Source organism: Cotesia glomerata, linkage group LG3 (genome assembly GCF_020080835.1).
Source record: "Cotesia glomerata isolate CgM1 linkage group LG3, MPM_Cglom_v2.3, whole genome shotgun sequence".
Taxonomy (NCBI): domain Eukaryota; kingdom Metazoa; phylum Arthropoda; class Insecta; order Hymenoptera; family Braconidae; genus Cotesia; species Cotesia glomerata.
Window position 1 is genome coordinate 7385197 of NC_058160.1, and position 23016 is coordinate 7408212.

Consider the following 23016-nt stretch of genomic DNA (forward strand, 5'->3'; position numbering starts at 1 on the left):
ATGATGCTTCAATAATCTGAGTTAGAGGATTAAAACTCTTGTTAGCAATTAAATTTAATAAATTTTTATTAAATTTGTAAGCGAATAAAAAATTTACATTTTATAGCCAATAAAAATAATGACAGTGGCGCTACTGTATTATTCTTTCTTTTTTTTTCTTACTACAGTTGAGTGGGGTGTAAATTTAATATAGGTATAAAATACCAATACAAAATACAAACACAACGTGTGTATAAGTTCATTCTGTCATAACAACGTATCGTAGTATTTCTCTTATTAGTGTACAAGTTCATATTTCGTAAAAGAACAAAATATTGATTGTTATTAAACATTCATTGAAATTACTCTTGAATTTTGATAATCTATAAAAAAATCTTAAAAAGTGTCTTGATATCAAGTTAACGCAATCGAAGTTAACCTCAAAAACTAAATAATTGTTTATTGTGATTTTTGATCCACACATTGGGTTGTAATTATTTATTAAACATGTCATCATCCGGAGATGATCCTTATGCTCACGTATGTAAGGGTACTTTGAAGTTGAAAAATAGCGACGGCATCAGTAAAAAGTGAGTATTGATCAAAATCTTTGGTTGTAAACATGGAATTAAATTATCACATAATCGAGTTGGAATTCTATTGTAGAATTTACATCTATGATTTTTCAATCTGTCATCTATTCTTTTTTATTAGTATGTAAATTTTTCAATCTAGATTGTTAGAAGTTTTATCGTTTTATCTGGTCATTGAAATAAAAAAAAATTGAAAACAAAAATAAAATTATTGAAGAGAGATTGAATCAAAAAATTGATAATATTATAATTTTCTTTAATTGAGAGTTAAAAGACTTTTTTTTTTTAATACTTTAAACAGTAACATTTAATTAGTAATTGTATAAAAATATTTATATTAAAATTTATTTTTTTAATTATAGGAAATCAAAAAAAAAGGAGCAAAAAAAACTTGTCGAAGTTGCGAAAATAATTGACGAAGAACAAACGAAACCTGTTGAAATAAAGAGAACTCAAGCCGAGTTAGCCTTTTTAAAAATGCAAGAAAAAATGGTAAGTTTTTATTTTTTATTATTATCAAATTGTAGCATTGTGACACATTTATTCAAAATTTTCTTCCCATAAACTCATCCTTGAAAAATTCAACTAATGATTTTTTTTTATCAATACTTCAATAAAAACTAATTTAACTAATAAGTAATTAGAACAAATACGCTTTAGATGATTAAATATTAAAGTATAATTTTTGAAGAAAGTTATTTCTAATAAAAATTAAGGGGGATAGCCACTGTGACGTTCGAAAAAATAGGTGATTTTCGGGAATTTTTTTAACTGGGATAGTAAATGAATTTGAGGATCGGGTTTTTTTTTTTATAAAGTATACATTAAAGATTATTCTCCTAAATTTTTATTAAAAAATATCATGTTGTTATAAAGTTATTAGCATTTTTATGGAGCACCAAAAAAATTTCCCCCTCCACGGTGCGATCTCTAACTTAAAAACCGATTATTTAAAACAAAAAAACGAAACAGCGTTGTAATCTGCATGCATGTGCTTATCGTTGAACGTAGGGGATTTTGAAAATTTGGATTAAAAAAAAATGGTGACATTAAAAATTTTTTCGTTTTTTTCTCTCATTTTTTTGGATTCAAACAGCCCTAAAAAATTTTTAAAATCAAAATTTCCAAAATCCCCTACGTGCAACGATAGCTACTGAGTAGACGAATACGGGGAAAAAAAAAGTTGCAAATCGGTTCATATTTATGCAAATTACAGTTTTCATCAGTTCAAAAAAAGTAGTTTCGAGAAAAACGCGTTTTCGTCGGAGTGCCGCGCGTGTAAAGTCATGTGACGCCCTGTCACAAAAATGACTATAACTCGGAAAATATTCGGAATTTTCATACAAAACTCTAAATACATATTTTTTAATATATAAACTTTGATTTAATTAAAAAAAAAAATTATTTTTCTTGAAATTTCACAGTGGCTATCCCCTTTAAGTTAGCTGACATCTCAAAATTTTTAGAATTTTTTTTTAATGAAAAAATTATTACAAAAAAAAAATAAAAAAAAAATTTCATCTGTAAAAAACTTGAAAAACTGGAAGTGCAATTTTTAAAAACTATTTTTTTGTTCTAATTTAATTGAAAAAAAAATTTAAAAAGTCGGTTAACTTCAGTATCATTATTTCTAACTATATTTTGATCAAGGAAGTCGAAAGTAGGTGTCACAGCTTAAAACTCTTTTCTAAAAATGACAAGACTCATCATTTTTTTATTTTTTTTTTTTTATTCTAGCAAACTGAAAGAATCAAACAAAAAGCTTCAAAAACTCACAAGCAACGAGTAGAAGAATTTAATAGGCATTTAGATAGTCTTACCGAACACTTTGATATACCTAAAGTCAGTTGGACTAAGTAATTTATTTTTATTATTATTATTGAACCAAGATCAAGTGATTGTAATTTACAAAACATATTATTGTAACTAAACATTTTTATTATATAAGATACAGTACGTATAAAAAATATTCGAAAAAATCAATTAAAGTTTACATTAATTGTTGTTTTTAAGTTTAAAATTATTGTAAAAAAATAAAATTAATTAAAATTTTGTCAATTGTACTCTTATTATATACATAAAATACTAATTATTGGACGGCTACGATTTCGAATGTAAGCACAAATTTTCCTTTAATAAATTCGTAAAATATGTTAAGTAAAATCTTAAGTTCTATATTAAAAATATTGGTTCGTTGTTTAATTCAAGAGTATTCTCTTGAATTTTCTTATAACTATAAAATAGAATTTAATCTACTATTTTTACTATTTAATTGAAGTACTTTGTGGTAATGATAAATAACATTAATAAAGTTATTTAAAAATAGACAGTAGTAAAGCCACAAATAACAGTATACTTGGAGTGTTACAAACAGCAGAACTTCCAAATCGGAAAATTCTTATGTGACTTTCACTTAGCAACCAGGGATTTGTACCATCGTCGAAGAACATTGGACACTGATCTCGTTCACGTTCATATTCCTGTTTAAAATAAAGATGTAAAAAGTTTTGAAATTAACAACTTATAATTAATTAATACTAGCAACCTTGCAGTCACTATGTGACTACCGTGACTTGTGAGCTATAAATAAATAAAATTTTGCTTTATGAAAAAATTACTTTTGTTAAATTGCACTGTAATCTTTTAACTATTGACGTTTTTAAAGATATAAGCTCATATATATGTGTTTAAATATATGAAAAAATTGATGTGGGTACTCAAATGAAAGGTCTCGATGAATGTAATGTCGGGGTGAGCTTATATTTTTAAAAATGTCAATAGTTCACAAGATATTTGTTAAAATGCCCTGTACTTTCTTAACTACTGACGTTTTTAATGATATAAGCTCATCCCGATGTTACACTCATCAAGAGCTTCCATTTGAGTACCCACATGCATTTTCATACATACATATATATATAACATATATAAATATATGAAAAATTGATGTGGGTACTCAAATGAAAGGTCTCGATGAGTGTAATGTCGGGACGAGCTTATATCTTTAAAAAGGTTAATAGTTCATCAGATAGAAGGTCATTTCTTAATTATTGACGTTTTTAAAGATATAAGCTCATCCCAATGTTACACTCATCAAGAACTTTCATTTGAGTACCCACATGCATTTTGATATATTTTTCATATATATATATATATATATATATATATATATATATATATATATATATATATATATATATATATGAAAAATTGATGTGGGTACTCAAATGAAAGGTCTCGATGAGTGTAATGTCGAGGTGAGCTTATATCTTTAAAAATGTCAATAGTTCTCAAGATACATGGTCTTTTCTTAATTATGTATCTAGAGATAGAGAATTTTCGAATGCAGCCTAAATTGACTATCGAGAATGATATGAAACTTTGAAAAGGCATAAATTCAAGTCAAGACCTTTGCAATGACACTAAATTTCTCTAAAAAAACCGTTTTTATCATATGATTATCCTAGACACCAAATTTTTCTTATTCTCTTAAAAATATAGATTAAAGATATGTGTACCGTCATGTCTATGGCAACGGCGGCTCCTTCAGTCCAATTCCAACTTTTAACAGTTTGATTCACAGAACAATACGGGCCAACCGCCTGAGACATTAAAATTCTGTTGAGCTCAGCTCTTTGATATACCCAACAACGATACTTGCTGTAGGGATCTAATTCGTCAAATGTAATCAAATAAGATTTCAAATTTTCCTTGTAATAACCAATGCACTTCATTTGATAATCAGGATCACCTGTTGATAATTTAGTTACGTTAAATAATCAATTCATTCAAATAATTTTTGAAATTTCATTTTAACTCACTGTAAATATCCACAGGACGTCCCAAATGGTCTACAGAGAGACAATAAGTCTCATCGATAGCTATTTCTTTTTGATCACTATCACATACTGAAAAATCAGATATATTTGCTTTACAGTAAGTATTAGGTCGAGGTGCAAGTGTAACTCCCCCCAGAATTCTTGTTTCAAAAATAATATCTCCTACTTGCTTAAATGCGAATTTTCCGGCTACTGGACATCTTACAGGAACGGGGTATTTAGCTGAAAATAATTATATTTTTTATCTTTGAGAATAAATACTTAAAAAATTTTTTTACATACCTAAAAGTAGATCATATTTCCACTTAATTTGGCCAGGAAATTGTACCCATGAACAAACTGTGTGGAAATTGTTTTTAATAACTGCTAATCCTTTTCTGAATCTTATAATATTGTGATGGCGCGGTATAAAATCAAAACATACATAATCTTTTTGACTGTGAAAAAAAAAGAAAATTTTTAATACCTAATTTAATGTTTTTAACGTTTACCAAAATGTATCAAATTAATCAAATTTTAATCAATAATATTAAGGGGGAAAGCCACTGTTAAATTAAAAAAAAAATAATTTTTTTTTTTTTTTTTATTAAATCAAAGTATATATATTCAAAAAGATGTATCTAGAGTTTTGTATGAAAATTCCGAATATTTTCCGAGTTATAGTCATTTTTGTGACAGGGCGTCATATGACTTTACACGCGTGGCACTCCGACGAAAACGCGTTTTTCTCGAAACTACTTTTTTTGAACTGATGAAAACTGTAATTTGCATAAATAGGAACCGATTTGCAAATTTTTTTTCCCCGTATTCGTCTACTCAGTAGCTATCGTTGCACGTAGGGGTTTTTGGAAATTTTGATTTTTAAGATTTTTTAGGGCTGTTTTAATCCAAAAAAATGAGGAAAATAAACGAAAAAATTTTTAATATGTCGCCATTTTTTTTAAAATCCAAATTTTCAAAATTCCCTACGTGCAACGATAACCACATGCTTGCAAATTACAATGCTGTTTGGTTTTTTTGTTTTAAATAATCCGTTTTTGAGTTAGAGATCGCACCGTGGAGGGGGAAATTTTTTTGGTGCTCCACAAAAATGCTAATAACTTTATAACAACATGATATTTTTTAATAAAAATTTAGGAGAATAATCTTTAATGTATACTTTATAAAACAAAAAAAAAAAACCCGATCCTCAAATTCTTTTATTATCCCAGTCAAAAAAATTCCCGAAAATTACCTATTTTTCGATCGTCACAGTAGCTATCCCCCTTAATCGTAGAATAGATTAAAAATATTATTACCATCCATCAACAGTAAGACGAGCCATCATTATTCTTGAATCTCTTTGCTCTTGACAAACATAAATAGTTCTTCGATACCGACCTTCATCAGGATGCCACTCTTCAATGATATGTGTTTCATTAATAAATACATCGGCATCATTATTAGCAGTATTTATCCAGTCTCCTGACATATTTTGTGGTAATCGACAACCAGGTATTACAACTTCAGCTTTTACTGGAGTTATGTGCAATCTCTCAGGACTTTTTTCGACAGTGTTAAGTGTGTTACATTCTGCCGTAATTGATACTCCTATGTACAAATCATCTTCACGATTTTTTAAAAAGCACCGATACTTTTCATCTTTACGAGATTCTTTGGTATTAGCAACTGCGAAGAAATGGTTTTTTCCAACAAACCAGTCACCCAAACAACTGTACTCGACCACTGAAAAAATATATTCACAATTTAATTCAATAATTCTGTTATTTTTTCATTGCAGTTATCTTTTTTCTTTGCATAAACAGAGGGAAAAATATCTATCTCGTTTTTCCACCAGCTATTTTATGGCTTTAGGTGATAAAAAGGATCATAAATTTTTTCTGCTCTCTTTTTATTTAAATAAGTTTATGAATTTACTTTTAATTTATTCCAGTGTAAAGCCCAACAAACTACATTTTAAAACTTGAAATTATATCTAAGTTATAATTAGATAGTAAATAAATTTTTTACCTCCATCAAAAGTTCCTTTCATATTATCACATTTTTTATAAGTAATATTGAATTTTTGGTTTGTTATTAAAAATTGCGTTCCAGCTGTTTGACATGATCGGATTTGGGCATCTGGATGGTTACACTCTCCGGTAAATCTAAATCGATTCTGTAAAATAAATAAACGAAAAATTCATTTTAAATTTTAAATAAAAAGCTTGTTAAATTTATTTGAATGTGAACTCATAATAATATATTTTGAGTTTAAATAACACGAAAATTTTAAACTTAAAAGTAAACATTAATTTAAAATAAAAATTCAAGTTTTCTGATTCTGAAAGCATTCTGAAAGTTTATTCTAAGATGATCATCTTGATATTAGTCCGTGTTTCCTTTAGATTAGACTTTGCAAACTGCCATTCTACCCTACCTTCTCAATTGAGAGTATTACCCGCACTTGTAAGGTCGCCTTACAGATAGGGCACATAGTAAAATGAAATTTCTTCGCTTTTCTGTCCAATGTTTTTTAAAATCATACTCGTAAAACCACTCATTTTTTTTTATTTTGTGATAAAAAAAAATTTTATTTCATTTACATGTAATTAATTAAGTAGCATCTATTATTAAGTTAAATATTTATTGTAAAAAAAAAATATTTTATTTCTATCGCTAATTTTACTTCAGAAATCATTTTCATCTCATTGATTTAGGAAATTTCTCTTTTTGAACTGAAATGTTTCTCCAAATCCAAATCCGATTACTAAAGCCACGTATAATTACAATAAACGTTGTTCGATTAAATTATCATTATAATTATCATTATCATTATTAGGACAGTACCAAAATATTTTTATTTTATTAATAAAAAAATCAATTATGTAATTAAGAAGTTTTGTAGGTAAACTCTGAAAAAGTTACAAGTACTAAAAAAAAGTTGATTACGAAATTTATCAATTTTAGTACCATGTTTGGTCATTAAGTTAACGATCTAATCATGATAAATTACTATTATGAGTAACATAGTTATCTTATCAATTTTGTATGAAAATTCTCGAGTTATCAATAAAAGTTAGTTGCTGTTGATACCTCGGGCAAGTGGATATTCATTTACCGTTCATTATTATATTCTATTAAATAAAAGTTTCACAGGAAAATTTATGTTTAAAAAAATTAAATCAGTATCAAAATATATTTAATAGCCTATCGCTTTATATTTTGTTATTGTACTTAATTATTATATTTTAATATTTTAGACATTTACATAGCGAATATTACTGTTTGAAATAGTATTTTCTTCCATGTAAAGAGTAAATTGTAACGTTTAAATGGTAAATATTATAAAGTGAATAGTAAAATCACGATTTTACTGTTAGAAATGGTAATTTTTAGCAGTTGATCATTACTTATTATAAATCGACTGTTATTTATTACAGTTTACTTTTTTCCGTGTAGAGATTTTATGAGTAGACCTGTAACACAGCCATAAACACAACCGTCCATCTTACAGTAGAAAGCATTATATCTTTAATTATATCAGTATAAACGCGGTAAAATTGCAGTATACCTTCGGTATTTTTACCGTAGAAATACGATTCTATTATTGTAAAATTATAGTAATATTATAGTTGATACATAGATTTTTTACGGTAAAAGTTCTAGAGTTTTACGGTAATACCGTATTATTTTAGAATTATAACGGTAAATTTATGGTAAACGCATTAATACCGAAAATTTACGGTATTTCAAAAACCGCGAGGGGCGTAATTTAATCAGTTTAATTTTCCAAACAGTGTGAAGTATTTATACCTGTAATTCGCCTAGAGTAAGCTTAAATGTTAATCACATGCATTGAAAATTAATAATTTGACAAATAGTATTATTATATAAACAAATAATGACCTGATAAGCAAACTGCCATACACCTTCAAGCGATGATCTGCAATTAACGGGTTTATAGTTTTCAGAAAACAGAGTTATTAGTTGTTGATCACTTCTTAATCCACCGCATACGTTTTCTTCAGTTGCATTCACATTAGGAGGTAAATTTACACAAGTCACTATAAGAAAAATAACGATTTATTAATTATTAATTATAAAAATTAATAACGAATTTTGAAATAAAAATTTAATAAATTATGTAATAATCCGTACTTACATTCAACTTTTTCCAAAATATTAATTGTTCTGACGATGAGTTTTACACAGTGGTAACAAGTATCTTTTTTAAATATAAACGTATAATTCAATCTTTGAGTTTCATTCATGTAAATAATTTTTCCTCTGTCTGTCATGTGATCAGCGTTAATTTCTGTTCGTGTATTTCTGCCATTTTCCCAAGAAAACCAGTCACCTCTGACCACTTCTGGTATTTGATAAGTTTTTTTTTTATTTTTTGCATTTTGTTCAATTGTTGAGTTCTCTTGAATAAAATTTTTTTGAATTGTTGAATTTTTTTCAATTGTTGAGTACTCTTGAGTTGTTGAGTCTTGTTGAGTTGATATATAAACTGTGATATTAAAAAATAAAAAATAACAAAGAAAATTGATAAGCCAGCTTAAATGATTATTTAGTGTCGTTGTTGAAAGCTATTATTTACGTTGGATAAATTTATGCACTTGACATATTCGAGTACGCGAACTAAACCGATATATTTGATAGGTTTGATCATGAATAAATAATAACTGTTTCCTTAATCAAGAGATATGTTCAATAGTTTGAAACTTCAATAAATTTAATTAATGTTTAATCTTCTTAACTTCAATTAAATTTTTTTTACTTCAGTTGAAAAGAAGTATATAAGAATTGAAAAGTTTAATTTTGTAAATAAAATAACTAGGATTACATTATGTTTATCATAAACGGAATAATATGGATTATTTATCGACTGCTGTTGATTAATTGACCTATCAGTTATTGTGCTATCTAACGATAGCGTTAGTAGCAATAAAGCAAAATATATTCATATGCGCTTACGGCTCAGGATATATGTCCTGAATATTGTTCTGAAAATAATCCAAAAATTTTTTAACCTTCTAACATTTTTCTCAATTTATCTGACTTCAAAAATGTTTTAAAATAATTTATTTTTTAATCTTTAAAAAAAACTAAATTGTTTTTATTTTGTATAATGATTATTTTTTTTTCGAAAATTTTTCTGAATTATTAATAAAAAAAAACTTGAACTGTTAATGAAAATAAACTAAATTTAACACTTTTACTTTCGCGTTTTGTTAAACTGTAGAAGAATAAAAGAATGTGTAAACGGATGAATTCATAAGTTTTCCTGAACGCTTATCTCTTTCAATAAAAAAAATGCGGCAACTGCTATGTTATGAAATTATATTTTCTATGTTAGCATAAGAAAATATGATTTTTCGGTTGTTTTTTTTTACTATTCTATTATAAGAGCGAATAATTTCCATTTACATGCGCAATGTCATAAATTTAAACGAAATTCTTTTTATTGCAACAATGTTTTGGGGTGTGGTTACAAGTTCTAAATGAAAAAACTTGTTTTTTATTATTATGTATTGTATACAGGAACCATTATTTATGCTTTTATTTTAAACCTAAATCAAGATGAATTACAGTAAAATATAAATTAAATTTTTTAGTTTTAACTATCCATTTTTTACATAATTTTTATTATTAATGTAATAACATTTAATATTAGAAAATGAAATTTTATTAATCTTAAATTAAGTATTTAGCCAAAGATAATAGAATGTGACCAGTTAATAGCAATATTATAAATTAGATTCTATAATATTTAATTAAAAATAAGAATAATACAATATTTCGTTAATGTTATGACATTAAATTAAATTCAAGTTGAACGTTTGGTAGCGTAATAGGTTTTTATAACCTTTTAGTGACGTATTATAAACAAATTATGAAAAAATCTTACCGCTATTTAGTGACAAAACCAAAACTAACAAAAAACGCCTACTGGTAAGATCCATTTTCAAAATTTTTTAGTAGTTTTCAATTTTAAAAACAGAACTTTTTAAAACTAAACATATCAACAGAGGAAATTTAATGACTAATTTTTTAATAAAAAACTACAATTCTTTATTACGATATGTATAGGTACATACACACGCCCTAACTGTATGTTACATGCTTCGGACATAGATCGACATAAATCGGCTACAGTCTCACCAGCAGAAGAATATTATTGAAGCATTGGTAAAGGAATAAGCTTTCTTATATTACGTCAGAATAATTCTTCCGCTTTAGCTGACCACTGAAACCCATAAGAACAGGTTTACACGTATTATGATTTTCTTTGAAATTGGTACTGGTACTGGTACTTGTGTATCAACGCTCATCTCATTGTTCTAAAAAGACGTCTAATATAAGCTCTGAGCAAGATCACGTCAAGTAGACCCTCGTTTTCCACTTGATCATAAAATTAAGTCTATATATTCAAAATCTTAAACTTTAATAAATAACGCACATAATCATTAAAAAAACTTCATTATTTTACCGAAAAATCAAGGAAATTTTCATTTGTTAACTTAAAAGTTAATTAACTATAGGATAATAAACAAATAATGTCAAGCTATTAATATTTTTATAAAATACAGATATTTGACAATAAATCCGGAAAATTTCATTAATTTATCTTTAACGGTTGATTTGTAATCAATTTTTTAATTAAAATGAAAATGTAATTAATTGCTAAAATGAAAATTGTGAAAAATCGTTGGGGGAGCGGGGGGGGGGGTTAATTTTTCATTGTGAGTACTTGAGAAAAAAATATAAAAACTTAATTTTCATGATCAAGTAGAAAATGAAGGGTCCACTTGACGTGATCTTGCTCTCTGTGAATTATTATTAGACGAATTATATTGAATTTTTGATCCTTAATGTTATGCTCGAATGATAATTAATTTAGCAGATATTTTATAAATTTAAGAATTTTTTCAACAAATAAATTATGTCAAAGAAAATGAAAAAAAAAAAATTGACATTTAGAAAATTAAAAAAATAAAAAACGCAATTTTTTAGAAATAATTTTTCGGAGCATATTTATTTATTAAAAAAAATTAAAAAATGGTCAAGCGACTGCTAACTTTAATGTCATTATGCTCGACTAACTTTAATTTTTAAGGCTTCGAGAAGCTGAAATAAAAAATAGATGAATTTATTATAAAGTATATATTATACAATATGCATATATATTATTTAATTAATGATATCTTTTTGGTTTATTTATTAGATACTATGAAAATTTCAAATATTGCTTATGAAATTTAATTAACAATAATATTAAATATTTTTATATTCTAAAATTAGCGGATATCTAATCGTTTTTTTGGTTTTATTAAAAAAAAATTAATAAAATCACTAAGAAGATATGTAACTGAGTAAATTTGAAGCTGAGTACAGTAGAATTTAGCTAGAGATGAATCTGAATTAAAATTTGAGTAAAGTTAAAGCTTAATACAGTTAAAATTGAGTAAAGATGCAACTGATTAGAGTTAAACTTGAATTTAAAAGTAATTGAATAAAAATATAACTGGCTCTTCTACTTTTTACTAAAAAATTATTAGATTATTTTTCAACTTTTGAATTTTTTGAGCATTTTATCGTAACAAAGTATTTATGACGATAAAATTCATAATGATTGATTTCAATTAATGGTAATTAATGTCTATTACATCAAGGTAATAAAAGTTTAATTTAATTCAATATAACTTTATTTTACGTTGAAAAAAAAAGTTAAACTATATGTATTAGTTTTCCATAGGATTCCACTTTTTAAGTAGAAAAAAATTGACCGTCCATTGCTGACCATATAATTATATGCATATAAATGAAAAGATTATTTTAACTCAATTATTAGTTAGAAATTGTAATAAAAGTAGTCTCGCAAACTATTGATTCACATAGAAGAGTAAAAATACTCTTGATGAAATCATTTTTTCTTGCAAAATGTTCTTGTCATCTGAAAATATCAAATTTATTTTATAGTTTGCTAGAATAGATTTATAAATATCTATTTCGCGCCGTGACATATATACTTATCACATTTATAGACATTAGCATGTAGAAAAATATACATATATATGTACATACTTATATTGACTTACGAGTTGATTGATCATGTGTGATATACATTGTAGATGTCACGCATTATATACATATATGTAGAGTAGATATATTTTTATTTTTAAACGCACACATAAATGTATTTTATTTTGTAAGTTCACATATTCATCAAAAAAATCATAATTTAACTGTGATAAAAAATGTTTAACAGTATAAATTCATTTGTTACATTTGGAATAATAATATTTATAATTAATTATGCAAAATCACACTGTGTTGAACAGTCAGCATGTACTTGTTTGCGTGATGACAAAAGAGGTTATGATTTGAGACCATTGGCAGATCAAGGGTTTGTAGATTAGTTTTAATATTTTTAGAAGTTGACATCTAATATTTATTGTTATTAAGAATTATTTTTTATTTTTTCAGTCCATTTCATAATAAAAAAAATAATTTCACCTTTCAACCATGCAGGAATGTAGATTTGACATTCAAAAACTCGAATGACAGCGACTGTCAAGAATCATCAGTAATTATCAATTTTATTATTTTTTTACTTTAACATAAGACATTACTGTACAAATACTTGAGAGTTAATTATATTCTTAAAAGGCATTGAGGACTATCATTCGTTTTATAGATTTGTTTGCTGAGTCGATCAAATCGGTCAATAAGCTTGGGTAAAGCTGAAGATTCAATATGGTCATCTCCATTGAACAATAAAAATGGTATGCACTTGGTATTTCACCACGAAAATTACATGACTAAAATTAAATTAGAATGTTGCCATGGTTGTGTGACGACGTTGGTAGATCAAAATTCTACTGATACAGAATATGTAAGTGAATTGTTACAAATAAATATAATTAGCCTTGAGAAATCTTAATAGTTTAATACGCAGTAAAATAATAATAAAGTAAAATTTTTATTTACTGTTTTAGAACTTGACGTTGACATCAGAGAGTAACTGTCTAATAACTATGAGAAGAGGACTTTCAACAGGATCTATATTAGTTATTCTCTTGCTTGTTTTCACCGGAATTTACTTTGCTAGCGGTGCTCTAGCATTAAGGTTTTTACGAGGCGCTGTTGGATTGGAATTAATTCCTAATTATGAATTTTGGTCTGATCTTCCTGGACTTGTTAGGGTGAGTACCAAAATATTATAAACAAATAATATTGCTATCGTTTATATAGAAATTAAAAATACAACTCTTGTTTTTATTTATGAAAACAATTAAGAACAAAAATTAAATACTTAGTAAATGTTCTGAAATAAGATATCAAATACTTTTGGAAATTCAAAAAGTTAAGCCAAAATTTCTTTAACAGATACCTCATCATAATTTACATTTAACGTGAAATATTTAATATTTATTTATAGATTTTTTCGAGTTGTAAAAACGATATTGAAATAGTTTTTGTTTCATTTTATTTATTTATTTCCTTTTATACAACCCAACAGCCAAAAGGCCAATAACAGAGTCTTTAAATAAGTTGATACAGATTACAAAGTATAACTTAATACTAAGTGCGCTGTACTGGTAGCTTATACAAAAGAGAAGTAATAAAACAAAAAATAATAAGATATAAAGAAAATACTGGTGTATTTACAAATATTCCCAAAAAATATAATATCATATCATAATTAATTATTATTATTACAAAAAATAAATATTGACTGAAGATGTATAACTAAAAATGTTTAACTAAAGATGTGAGGGATAAGATGCAAGTGAGATTTACATTCAGATGGTTTAAATATGGACATGATTATCAGTTTATTAATTGGACTTGGTTATTTATTATTTGTTATCTGAGAGATATTAATAGAGCTGCGATTTCATTGTTATTACTTTACTTGAAAAACATAACATATCAGTAGTTAGTAAAATTTTTGATAAAAACTAATATTTTTGGGTGATAAATACAAGCCCGATTTACGGAATGAATAAAAAACTAATAAATAATGTCTTCAGAAATTAATAATTAATAATAATAGAATATTTGATCGTCATCGAATTTTTTGTACCAAGAAATTGTTAATTGAGTAAAAGTATTTTTTTTTTCTCAGTGTAATAAATTAATTTCATTTTATCAAAGATGTATTCATTTTCATTAGTTTAACAAATTATATTAGTTATTATAAAATTTATAAAACAAAACATATTATTAGCTAAAAACTCTTATTGCGTTTTTTTTATCGTTTTCATTTTTAATTGAATGATCACAATTATTAATAATACTTCCATAAAAAACACAGTTTTCAAACTTGATATTAGAGCAATTAAAAATCGTATCTCCACTAAATATACAGTTTTGATAATTGATAATTTGATTATTCAAATTTAAATTTGTAGATAAGCATTCTGACGATGGTTTATTGGTAGGAGTATTGAATTGACTTTAATATTACTTTGATATTAAATTAACAGACGACAAAACAACATTAATAATTATTTTTAAGGTTGAAGGTAGCAACAGAAATGACAGCGGTTAACAATTTGTTATAGCGACAGAATAAATAGTCCCTAGTTGCGAGTGTAATTACGCATGAGAAATTTTTTCCTCTCGCTGTTATAGGGAGCGCGCGTGTACTTCTCACAGGGAGTAAATGTTAAACTTTCATTCCTGCCATTAGGAAGGAAAGTACATACTTTCGACCGAGGTATGAAGAAATAGTATATTACACACCTAGGGAAGTAAAGTAAGAAATGTCTCAGATCACATGTAATTGTTGTCCGAGGCGAAGCCGAGGTCAACAAACATGTGATCTGAGGCTTTCTTATTTACTTCCCGTGGAGTGTATACTATTTTTTTGTCCGACGAAGGCGGAAAGCGGCAACTTTGTTTAGCGCAGCGGGACGAAAGTTGCCACTTTCCGCCCGGAGGGCAAAAAAAAAATTTTCTCACCTTGAGAAAATTTTCCTCTTGAATATTTGATACCCATTTTAGATTAGTTTAGCACGCAATTATACATATTGAATGAAAGAAAATAGTTCAATATTATTTGATCTTCCCATTTGACATATTCGTCAATAAAAATATTAATGAAAATTTATTATCGAGATATTTAATTTTTTGGAGCCAGAGAAAAATTTTCTCAAGACAAGAAAATTTACTTCTGTCAAGAACTTAATTTTTTGGAGCAAGAGAAAAATTTTCTCAAAACAAGAAAATTTTCTTGATTTAAATAAATTGTCTTGGATCAAGATACGTATTTCTTGAAGCAAGAGAATTCATTTTGTTGGAATAAGTGAAATTTCTTGTGTAAAAAAAAAAATTTTTTTTTGCCCAAGAAAATAATTAGCAAGAAAAATATTTTCTTGGTTCAAGTGAACCATTCTTTCTGTGCACGTAAAATCATCTCATAGTGATGACAGTCGAGTAATTTTTTAGTAATATCAGAGTAAAATAGTATACACGCCAGAGATGACAGGAGGATACTCGCCTTTGGCTCGGGAGGCAATTTTACACAGGCTTAGAATATTCTACTTCTCTCCCTCGGTGGGTAATATACTATTTCGAGGTACGAGATTTTTTAATTAAGCTGTTGAATCTATTATCTAGTGTCGACTGTTATTGATCTACCACGTTAAGAATTTGTAGGCTTTGTATAAGCTAGTTTAAATCTTAACTTATTTTCTCTTCCATTTGTGGAGACGATATCATTCCACTATTTTTATTGCCATCAAAAGAAAGTTATTGTTGTTGTTAAGGCTGGACTGGATTGAATGAGTCAGAATCACCACTATGCCTACCAGTCTGAGGTAATCTTTTTTTTTTATAAATGCTGCCATTACACTGTATATGTGGATTACTCTTAAGATTATGTAGCATCTGGTTTTGTTGATCTTAAGTACTAAGATTTCTCAGCGCTTGCATAAGCTGTTGTAGGGCTTGTCTTGTCATCGGTATCATACCACTTTGGCTTTGAGGACTTACATCGACAACAGGCTTACCAACAATATTGTCTTGTTATGTCGTCGGTTTGTATTAAACACAGCCCTACGTTATCTTGATAACTGTGCCTGTCGTTATCACTACTGTAATTGTCTCAGTATCAATTTGTCCTTAATACTTGAACAGAATGATGCCCTACATTTTGTTTCTTGGTAATATTTCGCATGGTAGCAACATTATGCAATAAGTTGTTTGCAAATTGAACAACTACCGTTTGTTTTTCATTCACAACGTTTGGTATGTCTAAATGACAGCTAAACAACCGACAATTGATGTTCCGATACTGACACGCGTGAACTAACTATTGTATAAATCTCTCAATTAATATTTCTCTTGCTTCCTGGGGATTATCTTGTCTTACTGTCGCACGATATTGAACTTGAAGATCTGATTGACTTATGGGTCCATCAACAATGCTATCTTGTTGTTGTATTTTATTGGCAACATTCATTGTTGATTCCTTTTGATTTTGTTGTGGTTCCATTATTTTCTGATGAACTTTGCTGCGGAGCAAGAGTTCTAGCGGAATTTTATTGCATTCAGTACCACCAGTACAGGGTTTTTTCTCTCTGTGTAGAGTTTAGTTTTATCTAGATCACTAATGTAAGCTCTTTTCATGACTGTCAGTCATTACTATGCATTAGCGCAAAATAGTAGCTGTGATCTTGATCTTTGTGAACTATATCTTGTTATTGATCAGCGTAGCTATAGATCCAAGATCCAATTGAATGAGTGAATAATGGTCGGCTTGTGGTGGTGATTCAACCTTTGTGAAGAATGTGTTTTTAATTTAATTTGACAGTAGAGTTTATTTCAGATTAATACAAATTGTGTTCGATTATTTTTACATTTATTCAATTAAATATAAGTTACAAAATAGATTGGATTAGAAACGCTTAATTTTCATGCTCAGAAAAAAAATTAACGAATCAAGAAAATCATTTTGAAGAGCTTCATCGTCTTGATTTAAGTTGAAAAGTTCTTGAACTGATAAATTTTTCTTAGTTTTAGTAAATTTAATTTAATTCAAGAATTTTTTGTCTTGACTCAAGGGAATTAAATTCTTTAAAATTATTTTCTTAAAATTGAAATTAACAATCAGTGAATACAAATTGCATAATAAGAACGTGACATTGGCTTAGTTGTAAATTTTTTTACAATCGTAATGTCAACAGTTAATTTTAACTCAACTAAATTTGAGTTACGATTTTTGGTAAATTATTCAAACCCTAAATAATGTTTACAGAAAGAGAAATAACTCTTATATGAGATAAAAGTAAAATGGACCGACAAAAGTTTTGTGAATTAAAAATATATAATTGAAAGAAAAGTTTCCGATTATAATTTATTTTAAATGTAGTTCTATTGTATTTTAAACTTAAATTTTTACGGATACTTAAAAGATTGAATAAAACTAAAAAAATAAACAGAAAATTAATATTCATTAAGACTGGAAGTTAAAATTTTAATGCATAACTTTTGAAAATTTAAACTTTCATGTTATAATTGAAATTAAGCTTTTATTTATTCGAAGAAAAATAACAATTTTAAAGTTTCTAGAATATTAATTTGTTATTTTATCTTTTGAATTCAAATTTTTTTATAAACATAATTTCATTACTAATATATTGTTCTTTTCTTTTTTGTTTAGGACGGAGTGACATTTACACTTAGCGGTTGTTCGCCGGTAAGTTACGAAAGAATATAAATTCTATGATAAATATCATTTTCCTGTGCAGTGTAACTTGAGAGAAATTGAATCATAAGTTGAAAATTGAGAGCAGCCATTCAAAAACTTCAAGTAATCTTTTGTTTATTTTATTTTTCATATTATTTTATTCATATTATTAAGAAATATTCGTGTGACAAGCAGAATCAAGATTTCTTGCAATAAAAAAAAAACTTATTCACAATCATCATAACTTTTGAAATTCACAATATGTATAGTATGTTAGACTGTCGTAAATTCATTGATTTATTATTATGGGCGTTATAAACATATAAAACTTCAACGACAGAATTTATTTCTTTCTTAATAAGAATATATATTTTTTTTCATATAACCTGCATTGAAAATGTGAGTTTCAATGCCTGTTGAGCCAACCGAAACTAGACAATTTCAGACCAATGCGACTGTGCCGGGCAGGTATCAATTATTTCTTCCCGGCGGACAGAAAATGACGATTTTCTGTCCGCGAGGTGAAGTTGCAGCTTTATTTTCAATCCTATCAATTGTTTGTTTATTATATACCTTTATAATTGTCATTCTAACCGTTAACTGTACTGACATATTATAATTGTTATTAAGCATAAATAAGAATGATAAAAGAAAACTTGTCAATTTACGAACAATGTTTGGTAAAAAATAAACTATTACTTTCTATTTTATTATAAGTTTCATAATAAAATGGTATTTTCGCTGTTCGTCTGAAACTATCTAGTTCTGGTTGGCTCCAGTCATTGAAACTAGAATTTTTAATGCAACTTATATGAAAAATATAATGTGTGACGCGGGATGAAACACGATTTCAGACCGAGTGATGCCAGCCCTCGCTTCGCTCGACCAGGCAACTTCACTCTGGTCTGAAATCGTTTTGTTTCATCCCTAGTCACACAATATACTATTTAATTAGATAAATATATTTGATTTACGCGCAACGTGACATTTCTGGTCAGTGATGTATAATGTAATTTTAAGAAAATTAATTACTCTACGTCGTGTCTATTTTTTGACAGATATACAGAGTGTAGAGAAGATTATTATATTATAAATATTAATTGATTTATTAGAGTTATAGATGAGAGCTATAAATTAATATTTAATTTTTTGATATTGTGCAGTGCTTTAAAAATTTTTTAATTCTATAAAGAGTTTGAAATTATCAAAAATTAGATAAGTTATAAAAATTATATTTTTATAAATACGTATCTATTGCTCTCTGTTTTCTTTGATATACAATAAATTATATCGATAAAAATATCGAGATATAATAATCCCAATTGGAAAGACAATAATTGTTTCTGTTTTATAACTTATACAATATTCTGAGTTAGAACAAGATGGTTACAATAATATTGAGTAATTCAATAATAATTTAATACGTTTGTAAGTTAATAATAAATATTTATTAATACTAAGGAGTTGATATTTGATGTATCAAAAATTTGAAGCCTTTTTTGATTTATCAATTCTACATTATTCATCTTAAGCATGTCGCGATACCCACGTTCTAAGATGCCGTGAATCACATTTATAAAATTTTACAGCAGACAGTAAAAACAGTTAATTTTTAACATTAATTAAATGGGATCAGACAGATAAGAAAGTTTATTTAAAAGTAGTTTAAATATTTATTTAAAAGCTATTCAACTATTTTAGCTCTAAATGTTTAATATGAGGTGCATAATATTGTTACGATTCAATTTTTTCTATGAAGTCCAGTTAAATTTTGTGAGTTACGTTATCTTAGAACGTCGGTATCGATGTGCTAATAATTTACCAAAGTTGTTATTTAAGAGCTGTGTTACAATTGTAATAAAATTTATTAAATTTTCATTCAAAAGATTAACAAATTTTTAGAAGAGTCGAAGTATCCACTTTACACGGCTATTCTATTAACAAGATAAAAAAAATAAACAAAATTGAAAGAAAAAATTTGAAATTTCAGAAAATAGCTTTTCTATTCTACCAAAAATTAATATTGAGGAATTATTTGTGTAATTATTTTTTCTACTGTGGTGATTAGGGTGCATCAAAATTTAATCTTCGAAAGCAACCTTTTAAAATTGGAATTTTGAATTTCGCTTTTAACAGGAGCTGTATTTGGGCATTTCCTGATATATTTTGGTGTGTCACGATTTATTTGATATTCACAGAATTTTTTAACAGGAGTCGTTTGGCCAAATTTTGAAATTCCAGAAAAAATGCTTCAACAAAACTCCTGTTAAACAATTATGTGAGCATCAAATAAATCCTGACACATCAAAATATCTCAGGAAATGCCCAAACCTGACTCCTGTTAAAAGCGGAACTCAAAATTCCAATTTTAAAAGGTAGCTTTTAGAGATTAAATTTTGACGCACCCTAGTGCTGATACTTAAGGAGGTATCGTGAAAAATCACTTTTCTTACAATATTCTTCAATTTTTGAACACGCATACTTTTAAGTGTCCTCTATACGAATAAATTTTTTTTAATAGTCCTTACGGTGCTAATTTTCGAAATATTAGCAATTAAAAATCGTACATTTAACATGTATTCCCTATCCTGACCGTAGTTAGAGTAAACATTTTATTGAATAACAACCATACTTTTCTTAGGATTTTTTTGAAAAACTGAGAATATTTAATTGAAGTTATAAGTATTTTTTATCAAAAATAACATAAACAAGCGGTAGGGTAAAAGTACCGTTTGTGGCCACTGTACCGTTTATGGCCATTTATTGTTCAAATAAACGACAGAAATAAATTTATATTAATAAACTATAACAAACTCAATTTGTTTTAATATAAACTTCTTAAAACTCAACAAAAATATGATTATAATATTATAATTTTTTATAAATTAATTCAAATGTTAACTGGCCACAACTAGTGCTAAGGTGGCCAAAAACGGTACTTCTACCCTATTCTTTCAAATATCTTTCAAACAGTAATGAGTGTAGGAACAAAAAAGAATAAGTTTTATTTTAATGAATGGAAATTTATTCGATAAAATTTATTTCAATCCATTGCATATATTTTCCTTAATCTTGAAGATTAACTTACGCATAGACCATTCATATTAAGAGATTGAATTTAAGAAACTTCAGTCATTTTATAAGTAGATTAACCATGCTTAAACTCATCATCTTCACTCAGGAACGTATAATAATTGAATATTATTCCAATTATACTAAAACTTTTAAGTTATGTTGATCTGAAAAAATAATAATTTTATAGGAACAAATCCCTCTGAAAGCTTTGCTATTGATTAAAACTTTCATAAAATAAGTAAAAATATACTTAGTAGAAAATTAGCAAATTAAGTATAAGTAACATCCTATAATTGTCCATAACTATATGGCACTATTATACTTACAGATTTCTTTAATAAAACTCTTTGCTGCTCGTGGTTTTATTTAAAATTAAGAGGATGGTGTTGCCAGCTGCTGGGAACTGCATTACACAAGGCATTACCGTCCGCAATCTTGTAAAATTCAAAAGAACTAGTTTGAACAGCTCAGTACTTAAAGTCTTCTTGAATACAATAGAAGCAAGCAGTAAACCTTGGATTGGTCGAACGCTTCCTAAGAATTTTCTATGTTAGTAACTTAATACTTGATATAGAAGAATATAGAAGTTACTCACACGTCATTGTACCACATGATATTGATTAACACATTTTTACTTAAACGAAAAAAAATTTTTTTCATGTACTAGTGAATGATATTTTTTTTCTTTTTTGAAATAACCTTGTGATTAAATTGTCTTTACCAAGTTAAAACTATTAGTTATTATTATGAATATAAAAGACCATTTGGCTGCCGAAATGGGAGTAAATTTCACAGTGAATCCAACAATAAAATAATCATTTCCAAAACGAATGCAAGAGTAAAATTCCATTAAATAGACAGAGAGAGTGAGTAATTTTTGGCCTAGACTGATCGTGAGGTATGTAATTAAAAGTTTATTTAATAAGCTTTCTGATGCAATTTAGAAAAATTTCACAAGTTATCGCATTCAATAGTTATTGCGCAAAGAAACAGTAATAGTCCCAATTTTTGAGAATTTTGAAGGATTTAAATTTCTTTTATTCCTAAACTATTTGATTAAAGAAATATATAAGTATGCAAATTAGAGCATATTTAATGAGCTTTCGAATACAATTTACAGAAATTCGATTAGATCTTGCGTTCAATTGTTATTGCACGGAGATACGGTAAAAGTAAAAATTTTTGGAATTTAGTAAATCTTTTGAATTGCTGTCATTTTTAAACTAATCGACAGATTTGGCTTATCTTACACAGTAAAAAATTTTGCGTCAATGCGTCAAAAAATTTTACGTTAAAAATTTTTATGTTAAATATTTAAAACTTTTTTATGTTAATTAAACACTTTTCTATGTTAATTTAACACAATAGATGTTAAATTTACACATAAAAGTGTTAAATATTTAACACAAAATTTTTTGACGCAATAACGCAAAATTTTTTACTGTGTAGAGCTTATTCTCAGAAATCGTCCGAAAAATGAGTATGTGACGTTTCATTAAAATCCGTTCAGAATTAAGGGAATTATAGAAGAGACAGAGCCAGTAATATGGTGTATATAGATATATAAATACATACATATATACTTTTGAACTATATGTATTTTCTAAATCCGCTTGACGAGCTGAGTCGATATAAAGTAAAAGCCCCAATAGATGATCACGTACCAGTATATGATCACTCCATGTATTTGTATATCTATATTCACAAATATAGGTATACAAATACATGGAGTGATCATATACTGGTACATGATCATATATTGGGGCTTTTACCTTATAGCAAAATTTTTCAAAAGCTCCGTCATGAGGACCAATTCAATATTAATTAGATTTCTATGAAATCT

General features: G+C 27.0%; 3 protein-coding genes across 6 annotated transcripts; 2 read left to right on the plus strand and 1 right to left on the minus strand.

The window, feature by feature from the left end:
• The first annotated feature begins 201 nt into the window (after positions 1-201).
• LOC123261038 (protein FAM32A-like) lies at positions 202-2527 on the plus strand. Its single transcript, XM_044722512.1, has 3 exons — positions 202-569; positions 935-1064; positions 2310-2527. Exons 1-3 carry the CDS (start codon positions 487-489, stop codon positions 2430-2432), a joined length of 336 nt encoding a protein of 111 aa, XP_044578447.1. The 5' UTR covers positions 202-486; the 3' UTR covers positions 2433-2527.
• A 112-nt stretch (positions 2528-2639) lies between these two features.
• On the minus strand, positions 2640-12541 carry LOC123261011. Of its 3 annotated transcripts, none has more exons than XM_044722456.1 (9): positions 12499-12541; positions 8556-8906; positions 8300-8457; positions 6422-6569; positions 5710-6136; positions 4694-4848; positions 4394-4633; positions 4091-4323; positions 2640-3052 (listed from the first exon to the last, which is right to left on the minus strand). In XM_044722456.1, the coding sequence occupies exons 1-9, from the start codon at positions 12524-12526 to the stop codon at positions 2885-2887; spliced, it is 1908 nt and encodes a 635-aa protein (XP_044578391.1). In that variant the 5' UTR covers positions 12527-12541; the 3' UTR covers positions 2640-2884. The 3 variants fall into 3 exon arrangements, with proteins under 3 accessions (XP_044578391.1, XP_044578390.1, XP_044578392.1); XM_044722455.1 differs by lacking the exon at positions 12499-12541 and adding an exon at positions 10308-10519 and having other exon boundaries at positions 2641-3052; XM_044722457.1 differs by lacking the exon at positions 12499-12541 and adding an exon at positions 9243-9337 and having other exon boundaries at positions 2642-3052.
• A 75-nt stretch (positions 12542-12616) lies between these two features.
• Positions 12617-21904, plus strand: LOC123261032. Of its 2 annotated transcripts, XR_006508593.1 has the most exons (6): positions 12617-12806; positions 12887-12986; positions 13098-13295; positions 13399-13605; positions 18072-18221; positions 21502-21904. XR_006508593.1 is itself a non-coding variant. In XM_044722505.1 (5 exons), the coding sequence occupies exons 1-5, from the start codon at positions 12658-12660 to the stop codon at positions 18126-18128; spliced, it is 711 nt and encodes a 236-aa protein (XP_044578440.1). In that variant the 5' UTR covers positions 12617-12657; the 3' UTR covers positions 18129-18432. The 2 variants fall into 2 exon arrangements, 1 of the variants encoding a protein (XP_044578440.1); XM_044722505.1 differs by lacking the exon at positions 21502-21904 and having other exon boundaries at positions 18072-18432.
• The last annotated feature ends 1112 nt before the right edge of the window (positions 21905-23016 follow it).

Bases quoted from the DNA above. Each gene is read 5' to 3' on its own strand.
- LOC123261038 (XM_044722512.1), top strand. From the start codon at position 487: ATGTCATCATCCGGAGATGATCCTTATGCTCACGTATGTAAGGGTACT. The intron at 570-934 runs GTGAGTATTGAT...TTTTAATTATAG, and splicing joins AGCGACGGCATCAGTAAAAA to GAAATCAAAAAAAAAGGAGC. The intron at 1,065-2,309 runs GTAAGTTTTTAT...TTTTTATTCTAG, and splicing joins TAAAAATGCAAGAAAAAATG to CAAACTGAAAGAATCAAACA.
- LOC123261011 (XM_044722455.1), bottom strand. From the start codon at position 10,362: ATGGATCTTACCAGTAGGCGTTTTTTGTTAGTTTTGGTTTTGTCACTA. The intron at 6,570-8,299 runs GTCATTATTTGT...TTTATTTTACAG, and splicing joins TATGGCAGTTTGCTTATCAG to AATCGATTTAGATTTACCGG. The intron at 4,849-5,709 runs GTAATAATATTT...TTTTTTTCACAG, and splicing joins CGTCTTACTGTTGATGGATG to TCAAAAAGATTATGTATGTT.
- LOC123261032 (XM_044722505.1), top strand. From the start codon at position 12,658: ATGTTTAACAGTATAAATTCATTTGTTACATTTGGAATAATAATATTT. The intron at 12,987-13,097 runs GTAATTATCAAT...TTCGTTTTATAG, and splicing joins GCGACTGTCAAGAATCATCA to ATTTGTTTGCTGAGTCGATC. The intron at 13,296-13,398 runs GTAAGTGAATTG...TTACTGTTTTAG, and splicing joins ATTCTACTGATACAGAATAT to AACTTGACGTTGACATCAGA.